The 11,423-nt window shown below is 46.8% G+C and overlaps 1 protein-coding gene across 1 annotated transcript in view; it reads left to right on the top strand.

The window, feature by feature from the left end:
- Positions 1 to 11,423, top strand: part of Myrfl (myelin regulatory factor like) — a 120,197-nt gene that overhangs the window by 44,173 nt on the left and 64,601 nt on the right. Inside the window, exons 3-6 of the mRNA XM_021173503.2 lie at positions 1,140 to 1,207; positions 1,301 to 1,547; positions 2,203 to 2,294; positions 9,909 to 10,059. Of these exons, the coding sequence (XP_021029162.1) occupies positions 1,140 to 1,207; positions 1,301 to 1,547; positions 2,203 to 2,294; positions 9,909 to 10,059 (558 nt within the window). The remainder of the gene's footprint in view (positions 1 to 1,139; positions 1,208 to 1,300; positions 1,548 to 2,202; positions 2,295 to 9,908; positions 10,060 to 11,423) is intronic.

The following is an 11,423-nucleotide window of genomic DNA, read 5'->3' as shown; positions in this document are numbered from 1 at the left end:
GCTCCTGCTTCCTGACCTGCTTGAGTTCCAGTCCTGACTTCCTTTGGTGATGAACAGCAGCATGGAAGTGTAAGCCGAATAAACCCTTTCCTCCCCAATTTGCTTCTTGGTCGTGATGTTTGTGCAGGAAAAGAAACCCTAACTAAGACAGGAGGCTTACCCAAGGGTCTAGATGTTCCTTCTACCTACATCCTATCCTGTTTCCAACTCTACCTGTCTTCTAAATTTGAAGCGTGAGGTGACTTTAGTGTCCTGAGTTTTGTTTGATGGCTGGTCTCCCTGTCAAGTCTGGATGCCCTCTGTGCCAGATCCAGGCAGTCTCTGTTAACTTAGCCTGCCATCCAATCTCTGCTGCCACTGTATTGCTGAAATTCAGTTTGTGCTGGTCTAGCCTAGGGTACTCTAAAACTTTTAGCGTTCATACCTCTGTATTTCTTTATACTGATAAAGATTGATATATATTCTCTCTTCCTGATTAATAGAGGGCAAATAAACTTTAAAGAGCCAGTTTGAGGATAAAATTTAAATAAAAAATAAACTTCTCTGTTTAAAAATTTACCTTTTAAACTTAGCATACAAAGTGGTGGACATCATAATGACATTTTCATACAGATGTGTCATTATATCCTAACCCCACTGCCTCTCCATCACCCCTCCCCCTCCTTAACTCCTCCAAGCCCCCAAATGGTGACGGATGAAAACAAACTTTTATGATGTTCCTTTTCTGGAACCCTTGAGTCACTTCCAAGAGCTTTTGGGACGCGCCCACACCTACATGAACGGAAGACCATTGCTTGCTTCAGTGACAACATTTACCTCTCCAGTGAACATAAGTTTGGAGCGTTGCAGCTCAGGCTTTGTGGACATTTCCATAAGTCTCACAAATCTTCTCTGGAGAGGGTGTGGTAATGATTTCTATGGTGTGTGTGTGTGTGTGTGTGTGGTGTGGTGTGGGGTCAGGGTTCTAGAGAGGTGAAGAGAAGAACTGGGACTTGAAGCCCAACCCCATCACATGGCACAGTCTGAGTTTAGCTTTCCTCCCTGGGTGCTGCCCACGGGGGGTTGCCTCCTGTCAGTGACTAAAACAGGACATGAAACTAAAACAGAACAAAAAGAAAAGCAATATTTCTGATCCCCAGGCAACGGCAGCTCCCTGACACCCCACCTTACTCTGCATCCGACCCACGCTCTCCTCCACAGGTCAAAGGTGAGTCCATCCACATAGCACCTTGCATGCACGGTTGACTCAGGTCTCGGCAGTGAGAATGAGAGGTACTGTCGCTCCTGTCTTCCCCTGCAGGCGCATGCTGCAGGACCCCGAGACCTCCTCCTGCAGGGAGGATCCCAGCTGCTTTCCTCCACTCCACCACAGCACCCGGGCCCCTGCCTGAGCATCCATCCCAGAGCATGGCCGGCCAAACCCACAGCAGTTTTCAGAACGGCTACCCGGAGTCCAGTCACCCCGCCACCTGCCGGCACCAAACGGGGCCCTCCCGGTTGGGGACGAGTTGCTCTTTCCACCAGCAGCCTTTGTGCCACGTTCCTGGGTAAAGGATAAGATATTTGGTTAGGAATCACTTCAGCATCCACAGCTGGAGTGCCAGAAGGGACCACGGCAGCCTGTCCAGCAGGTGGCAGTGTGGAGGCGTACAAAGGGACCATGAGGATCTCTGTTCCTGGTTTAGACAGTCTTCATTAAAAATCTCCATTCACGGTCTTCACCTGACAAAAAGTTAACATGTCAGAAATATGTATAACAACTCCAGGTGGCGGGATGAAGCACCGCTTGCTTAGGCTGCTTCCAGCAGAGGACCGCAGGGCAGTTTGAGTTAGGTCTTAGATAACTGTCAATCAAGGTTTCTTTTTCTTCTTTCCTCTTTCTGACCTCTGTTCTTCCTTCTCTGCAAAGCCAGGGCCATCTGTGAAAGTGATCAGGTTCTGTGCGAAGAGAACTCATAGATGTAAAATGTACACCTGCATGTTCAGTCCGTGTCTCCTCTGCTTTGAAACTATACCTTTCAGGCAGGTGGATCTTCCATTGGTTGTCTATAGAAAGACTACATTTTAGAAGAGTAGCGCCCAAGAAACCTTAGAGAACTGGAATTAGACTTGGGAAATCAGAGAGCAAAGGTCTGGGGAGCTCGTTTGCTCTCGTGCAACAAGCCGAGTTGCTAACTAACCTTTCTGTTTCTCAACTTTTAGAGCCTCGTTACCCCCGACAAAGAAGAGAAAGCACTCGCAGATCCAAGAGGACTCGTGGGACTGTAGCGCATGGGCCCACTACCTCAGACCAAGTGAGCGAGTGTGGGTTTGTGACAAAGTCAAGGCATGAAAGCCTTGGCTGTCGGGTGAAGGCTTTTGACCTGCCTCTCAGCAGCTCCACACAGCTGTGTTCCCTCTCATAGAAGACAAACAATAGGCTTTGGGACTGTATTCCAGCCCCATTGATGTATCTTTCCTGCAGCTCAGTCACACAGGTGCCCCTGGGGCACCTGCTACTCTGTCTCTCCCATTCAGGTAAAATGCTTCCTCTTTTAGGAGAAACGTGTCTCAGATGACAGGCTCCAACCCAGGGAAATGGTATAGACAGAGCTTCCAAGAGCCTATTGGCTGCCTGTTTTCTTGTCACCCTCTGTAACTTTCTTGTGTTCAAGTATAGGTATGTAATGTGCACGGGTGTATGTATCTACATGTGCATTATCTTATATAACATGTAGTGCATTTGTTTTGAGCTCAAAGGGATGGTGTTGGCAAGAGCTTGCTTGGTCCTTTGGAATCTGAAGGTGAACTGCTGGAATTTTTAGGAGAAGGGTTAATACTCTAGGCCAATTCTGCTTGCTACTAGAAACATTCAACTGTGCGCAGTGTGAATCGTGCCCCAAATTCAGTGTATAAATCCCACGTTCTGAGAGTCAGTTTTGTGAGAAACCCAGGGGTTCCTCCTGTTCCTGTTCCCAAACTCTCGCGATGCATGTTCTGAAAGGAAGGACTGCTGCTTCTTACCAGCTGAGGTCGCTTTGCCTTAACTAGCCCTGTGGTAGGAGAGGACTCTTTCAGAGACCACTGGTTTCAGGCATCGGCACGTCTGTACATGGCTTTGTTGTTTGTGGTTAAAGACAATGACATCACCCTCTTAGCCAAGTCCCAAATGTGGTCATCTCAGAGAGCGGTCATGTTAGGAGAGCATGGACGTCAGTTCTATTCAAGTTGAGCCTTGACCCTCTTTCTTACTACTTCCTTCCCTGTCTCACGGATCTATGACCACCTGTAGTTAGCCTTTTCTCCCCGACCACTGAAGCACCGGGTGCTTACTAAATCCCTGCTTTTGGATGGAGAGCCTCTGTCTGCCTTTCCTGTCAGGGTACCCTAGTTTCTTCAGGGTTTGATGCACAGCTAGAACAGAAACATGGATCACAATTCCAGGGAGCTGAGGGGACTCTTTGCTCACTATTTTGAGTATGCCCCAGCTGCCTGGATGACGCACACCGAGCCATTCAGATCTTCCAAGAGGTTCCTCAAAGGGCCATAGTGCTTCTCAATTAGTCTTGGCCATCCCAGAGTTAAACTTCATCCCGGGATGGTTTTCCGCTGCTCTCTTAGAATAGGCATTGATTTCTCACCATCTTCAAAGGAAGCTCAGAGGAAGAACAGAACGGTCCCAGCAGGTAGCAGCTCCTGGATCCCTTGTTTAAGTCCCCTTTAAAGGACATTGAAAAGCTTGCTAAAGGGAATCAGTTCCAGATAACTGAGAAAGCAATGAAAACGAAGCGATTTTCAGGGCCAAAAAGCCCTCAAACAAAGAACATTAAAGACTTAGCTAATTCAGATACATAGCGTTGGTAGGTTTGGTATACATTTTCTGGTGGAGATCTACAGTTTGATTTGGTGATGCAGAGACCAAGGGCCCTTACAACACTTGACATTGGAAGGAAAAGCCTGTGCTAGTCTTATTATCAGGAGTCAGATTATATGTATGTGTGTGTGTGTATGTATATGTATATGTATATGTATATGTATATGTATATGTATATGTATATGTATATGTATATGTATATGTATATATGTATGAGTGGACTCTCTCAGTATGACTTCCCGTGGTCAGGCAAGAATCACAATTTTGGCTTCCTTCACCCCTGAGAGTGTTTTAAAGTGAGGTGTACAGGTTATTTCAAAAGGCATTCAGACACAAGTCGAGGACTTTCTCCAGTAGAATTGGGTAATCTGCCCTTAGTGTGTTCCATTTTCTCTAGGAATCCTTAGATTCCATGACGGGAAGAGGGAAGTTTGCATCCGGGGTTTCCTCTTAACCCCGAGATGCCAAGCAGATTATTCAAGGTCTTTGAACCCCAGTGCCATCACTTGTTAAGGAGACTTAGAACCCCCATCTCACAACCACTCCATAGCATTTGGTGGCACATCCTCGGACGCATCCTATCAGTCTGTGATGCAACAGCTAGGACTAGACCTAGAAAAGTAAACACATGCCCAACGAGGGACACGAGGCTCAGAATGTCCGTCATTGCGTTCCTCGTAACTTAGACAGTTGTCAGTGGCAGGTTATACAACCGAGCTTGACAAGGTAACAAAAACAAAGGGAGGAAGGCCATTTGCAGCAATAGTGGGAAATGATAATGTAGCAATAATCAAAAAATCTCATGGACATAACGGCAAGTAAAAGATGCCAATACCTATGTTACTATATTACGGTATATCTCTCCTGCTCCCTCCTCCCCTTCTGCCTCTCCCTCTTACCTGCCTTGCTTCCTTCTTTCTGATGCTGGCACTGGGGGGGGGGTGGAGCCCTGCATCTTGCTCATGCCCAGTAAGCTCTCTAACCATTGGGCAACAACCTCATATCTCTCATCCCATCTCTATACATTTCTCTATGCTGTCAGACTGCAGGACAGTGGTGCATATTGGAAGGTGTGTGTGTGTGTGTGTGTGTGTGTGTGTGTGTGTGTGTGTGTTCTGGAAGGCTGATCCTGTTGCTTGAGCTGAGGATAGTGATACAGCAGATCTACTTATAAAGAAGTAAAACAAAAACCCAAAATGTGTGTGCTTCACATCAAATAAATTTCAAAGAATTTCGAGCAAGTGGCTTCTTGCCTTGGAGATGATTTAAGGAGCTGTGAAAAGCCAAGTCTAGGGTGGTTCTTTGTGTGCAAAAGGCACCAAGGGCTGGTTACTAGAAGTAAGGAGAATGGATGCCAGCATCGACCTTGGGCCCATGCCTGGAACTTGAGAGTGTGCTGCGGTCTCCAGGGCCTCACTAGCCGCTTAGAAACTCCCTGGGAAGCTGGGACCAAACCACCTCAGCTTGGCCACCAGGATGGATTCCTTTGCCATTTTGATGAAGAAGGACAGAACATGCCTCTATCTTCAGTGATAACTCCAGTGTCATTGGCGCCAAACTTCTGGCTTACTCTTTCCCGGGAAGGGTTGGAGGGAGCAGAGCTGAAGGATCAGAGCCGTCCTTTGGCTACATCTGGGTACGCTGACCCTGTTATCACCTGTGAGCAAATAGAAGGCTAAGTTAGTTGGTCTCCAGTCAGCACAGCAGATACAGTCACTTCAAGATCAGTATTTCCCAGGGCCTCTCTGGAATAGCAGACATTAACAATACCACAGGCAGTTACGTTTAAATGCTCATGGTCCATTCCACCCTGGGCCCCCCCCACCCCGCCTCTCACCCCTCACCCCCCTGCTCCGAGTTCTTAACTCTTGGTGGTTCCCAGCAATATCTGGGTACCCAGGAGTTTGAGAACCACAGCCTCAGTCCCAGTCTGTGCCATTTCTAACCTGGAGAAACTCAGTCTAGGACCCCTATCTTAGGCTGCATTTGGTCTCCCTGGTAGCTGCATTTCATCTACTTGGTGGTGTGCAACAGAGGAAGCCGGTGGTGTTCGAGGAAGCCGATGATGCTCCCAGGGAGGAAACCATGGAGTTTCCACTTGGCAGATGAGGAAACTGAAGCTTGGAGAGCGGTGCCACTTTCCTGGTGTCTCCTTTAGGTGCAATATAAAGCCCAGGATAGGCTTGGGTGAATAGAGAAACACTGGTGGGCTTTGCTTTGGGGCTTTAATGCTATGTGGTATTTGGGTGTACAAGGTAGGCATGAGGAGTTCTAGAATCGCCTTGAGCCCTAGTTAGGGTTCCCATTGCCGTGAAGAGACGTCATGACCCGAGCAACTCTTATAAAGGCAAACATCTCACTGGAGCTGGCTTACAGTTTCAGAGGTTCAGTCCACGCAGGCTGAAGACATGGTGCTGAAGAAAGAGCTTGATTTGAAGGCAGCCAGGAAGAAGACTGTCTTCCAGGCAGCTAGGAGGAGAGTCTCAAAGCCCACCCCGACTTCCTCCACAAGGCCACACCTCCTAACAGTGCCACTCCCTGAATACGCCAAGGATATACAAACCACCACACCCTGTTTGCATTCTCAGATGAGAGGTCTAACAACCAAAACTCAGACGTTTGCTAGGAGACATTCAATGCCGACATCCCAAGAAAGTGCATTTTCTGTGGTATCTGGGATGCGGGGTGACTTGGAGCAACTCTTATTTTTTTTTTAATGGAAGTATAAAGAAATGAAAATTGGACAGGTAAAAGAAAATGCAGACCTTTTCTCTCGTTTTCCCCAAGCTATAGGCGGTGGCACATTCCATAGCTAATGTCATGCTTCTCTGTGACTACAAACAGCCCATACCTGGTCTTACCAAAGACCACTGTCTCTCATTCCTGATGTCAGGCAAGATGTCCGTTCCCCAGCCCCATCTCCTTCTTCTTACCAGCCAGTCTCTTTTTGCTTTTACATCCTTATTTTTGATGACCCAATGATTTTCATTCGAGTTGCTTACAAGACATGGGCGTCATACCAATCGGCTAGACCACTGAAGAAAATGGCCCACCCTCTCCTACCAACCACTCTCAACCATAGACCTTTTTGTGAGTCGCATCCCATCCCATGGCAGGATGCTGATGAGCCCAATCTTGTGCGGATAATTGCAGTCGCTATGAGCTCAAGAAAGCAATGGCCATGCCATGCCCAGAACGCAAGGTTTTACAATATTCTATTCCATCCCCTGGCCTTCAAGTTCTTTCTCTCCCCTCTTCTGCAATGTCCTCTGAGCCTTGGACGAGATGACACAGATATCCCATTTGTGACTGAGCAGGCCCCAGTCACTTATTCTTGTCACCATGTCTATGTATGCGTCTCTGCACTTACTACTGACTGCTACAGAAAGAAACCTCTTTGGCCAAAGTTGACAGCACCAGCCAATGGACATGAGCATGATGATGTAGAAGACAATTTGATGGACATATCATGTCTGTCTAGCAAAAATAACAGTAGTAGCCTTCCTATTAGGGCCTACAACAAACATTTTGCCTAGGTTTATAAACCAGGAATTAATTCCCTCCCATGGAACAGGCCTCAAAGTCAAGCAGAAAGTGGTTGGCTATTCCCGCAACAGACTTGCCCCTGTTGCGGAAGGGGTGCGTCTTGCCTGGCTGATTGGTAGGGCTGCTTTCTGGCTTCACTGAACAAGACCGTTGATGTCAATTCTTCCCGGCAGTCAGCATGGTCTCTTGTGGCATGTTGGGGGCTAGCCAGCAGTGAGGAAGTTTCCAGCCTGGCTCTGGTTGATCTAATTTCTCTATGTCCTGTGACCAGAGTATGGGGTGTCTTTACCAAGAGGTCTCACCAGCTCCTTTTGGCAGGAAACCAATAGCAGATGCTATTGCCAGCATCATTTCAGACGTCTCAGGGTCCCCTTGGCCAACAGTATAGGGAAGTAGCTACCTCCCCCCCCATAAGATTTCCATTTACTAATGCATGACTGTATCTATTTGTACAGTTACCTCTGCTCAAACTTTTTCTATTTTTTAGATTTTACTCTTAATTGTGTATAGGTGTGTGCATGTGTGCATCTCTGTGTGGGTGTGTACTCCTGAGTGCAGGTGCACACAGGCCATAAGACAGCATGGGATGCCCTGGAACTGTATTACAGATGGTTAAGACCTGCCTGACTGGTCTAAGAACCTAGCTTAGGTTCTCTGGAGAAGGATACTCTCAGAGACACTAAGCTATCTCTCCAGCCACCTGTTCAGAGCTTTGAAAATAAGCTAAGAACCAGACTTTTACAGCCTTTTTACACATTCTTAGTTTTGATTGGCTCTCAGATCTCTCATTCATCACTCTGCCCCACCCCCTTGACCTTTTTACTGCCGGTATCTGTCTCCTACTTTTGTATCACGTGTGTTCTACGAGCATCCCTCAAAGCTTCTCTCTTTCTCTCTCTCTCTCTCTCTCTCTCTCTCTCTCTCTCTCATAGTTCCCTTTCTAGTTTGGATTAAAATAGTGGTGGCACACACCTTCAATCTCCACACTTGGGAGGCAGAGGCAGGCAGATTTCTAAGTTCAAGGACAGCCTGGTCTACAAAGTGAGTTCCAGGACAGCCATGGCTATACAGAGAAACCCTGTCTCTAAATAAACAAACATACAAACAAACATTTATTTGGAGAGATGGCTTAGGAGTTAAGAGCACATGTTGCTCTTATAGAGGACCCGGACTCACACATGGCTCACCACCATCTGTAACTGCAGTTCCAGGGACTCTCATGCCCTCCTCTGACCTCACGTGCACAAAAGGCACACATGACACACACACATAAGTCTAAGCAGAGCCCTTAGAATCAAACACACCTTTTAGAATTTATTTATTGGCCACTTGCATTTCTTCTTTTGCAGATTCTCCGTTCTGTTTCTTAGATCAATTTTTAGGTTGAATTGTTCCTTTCCTTGTTTGGTTTCGTGGGTTCTGTGTGCGTCCTGGATAAGAACTCTCAGTCAGGTGTATTATCTAGCACAAATTTTCTTCCATTCTGTGAGGCTCTCTCCTCACGCAGATTCCTTCCTTTGCTACTCAAAAGCCTCTTCATTCCATGAGGCTGCGCTGTTGATCGCTGACCCTTTCTGAGCTGCTGGAGTCCTATCCAGAAAGTCCGCGTCTAGGACTGTGTTGTCCCTCTAGCAACTGGAGAGTGTAAGGTCTTTGATCCATTGGAGCTGATTTCTGTATGGGGTGAGAAATAAGGACCTAGTTTTGTTCCTCTACACACAGATATTGAGCTTTGCTAGCGCTAGTTTGAGGAGTCTACATTTTCCTCCACTGTGCGTCTTTGACATCTTTGGAAGCCACAGACTCTTGGTGCCACAAAGATGTGTACCAAATTAGGAGGTTGACTGAAATTAGTAAAACTGAAAACCAAAATTAGCAAATCGCCTAAAACTAACAACAGACAGACAAACAAACATAAAACCAACCAGATCTGTTGGCTCGCATGAAACAAAAGTTTAGAATTGGAGCCAGAAATAAGTGACATCAGGACAAGATGTCAGCTATCCCCACCTGCTCAGTGCGGACATCTGCTAGACGGGCTTTCTCTCTCGTTCCCAATGCTGCCTGGTCCTCTTGAGAATGTATCTCATAGGTTCAAACTGCATGGGAAAGAGAAAGCACCTTGGTCACTTCTTTACCCAAAGTGATGAGATCTTCCGTGCTTGCACAAGAGTAGGCCATATGGCCGCTCTGGATGTAAGCAAGTACTTAATGCTATATCTTGACTGAAGCGGGGTAGCTGCCCTCCTGGGGCTGGGCCGAGACTTCATTAGGACCAGATATGCAGGAAGTACTAAGAAGTTTGATGCCACAGGTGTCCAGTCACCTTTCTTAGAGGTCACTGACATCAACATATCCTTATAGAGGGTATGGATCCAGATCAGCAAGGCACCTCTTGTCTCCAGCACTCATAGCTCCCTTGGTCATTCTGCTTCACACACACCCAGGAGCTCTCTGTGAGTCGTAGAGGACCAGCCTGGTAATCTAACTCACCTGTTTGTTTTCCCAGTGACAACTAGGACTCAGAGCATCGAAGTGCAGGACCACGACAGAGAGGGATGTACGGGGATGCCTGTGGACCAGTGTTCTCCTGCTCTGAAGTGGCAGCCATACCAAAGTGTTCCTTGGCATAGCTTGTTAAACAGCCGTTACGAAAAACTGTAAGTGGTCTTTAGCAGTGCCTTGGGATGGACGGGGGACTTCGTGTCACACGTGGAGGGAGTGTTGTATTTTAGGACTGAATCCAAGTATTTGGGCTTAGATGCCAGCCCTGATCAAACCAGCTGAGCCATTGAGAAGGTATCTGTCCTGTCCCTTTATATTTTGTATCTTAAATAAAGAATCGTTGGGACAAAGGCTTCTGGCTTTTAAGAACCCAGGTTTGTAATTACAACTCACTATAATTTACCCACTAAATGTTGGAGGAGAGGAACTTTTTCTAGGATTACATGCCCAGTTTTAAGAAGAAGTGCATGTGTGGGTATGGGGGCTGGCCAGATGGCTAAGTAGGTAAGGGTGCTTGCTGTCAATTTTGTTGACCTGAGTTTGATCCGTGGTACCTGTATGAGGGAAGAAAACTAAGCCCTATAAGTTGTCCTATGACGTCCACGTGTGTATCACTCCCAGAATAAATGTTAAAAATAAAATAGCAGGCAAAAAGGAGACACCGGGAAATAACCAATACCTCGTTCTGCAGTAAATGTGTGATACCCAGAATTCTACAGTGGACACATTAAATTGGTGACCTGTGTGTACTCCTAACATCTATGCCGAGAGTCAGTGTTGTCAGGTTCTGACTGAGAGTCCAGTTTTCAAGTAATAAAAGCACCATGAGGTGAGAAATGTCAGAAAGTACCTTTGAGGGTCTTTTCGGCATCTTCTAAGTTGAAATACAGCAAAGCTTATCTCCGGGACAGTTATCCTGGGGAGGCTACAGGAAGAAAAGCTTTTCTTGAGTCAAGCCTAAGGAGTCTAAGGGTTTAGGGAGTTGTGTGTGTTCGGTGGCAAAAGAAGCTAATTTCATTGACGTGTCACGGCTGTGCCTGGGTCTATGTGCGATTAGAAAACAAAAGGTAAGCTTCTAGCCCTTGCTTCTGAGTCAGCCTTCCCTTGATTATCTCATGGAGAACATGCCATGTTCTGTCTGAAGCATGAAACTGCCACGCGCCAAGTGTGTGTTTTAGTAAAAGACCTTCCTATCTCCATGCATCTGAGTTGGCAAATTTTAAAAGGTGAGAGCTCGCTCTCTCTCTCTCTCTCTCTCTCTCTCTCTCTCTCTCTCTCTCTCTCTCTCTCTCTCACCAGAACAGACTTTAAAAACATGTTTCTGTGAGGTTTAGTGCCTAGAAGCATCCGTGCATGGTTCTGAGTTCCATGCCTGGGACCCACAAGATGGCAGAAGAGAACCATCTGACCTCTGTTTGTGCTGGTGCTCTAGAGCCTTCGGTCACAGACAGCACACATACAGGCATACACACACAAGCACACACACACACACACACACACACACAGGCATACACACACA

This window comes from Mus caroli, chromosome 10 (assembly GCF_900094665.2).
Source record: "Mus caroli chromosome 10, CAROLI_EIJ_v1.1, whole genome shotgun sequence".
In the NCBI taxonomy this organism is placed as follows: Eukaryota; Metazoa; Chordata; class Mammalia; order Rodentia; family Muridae; genus Mus; species Mus caroli.
Note: the sequence above shows the minus strand (reverse complement) of the source record. Positions and strands in the feature narration are given on the sequence as shown.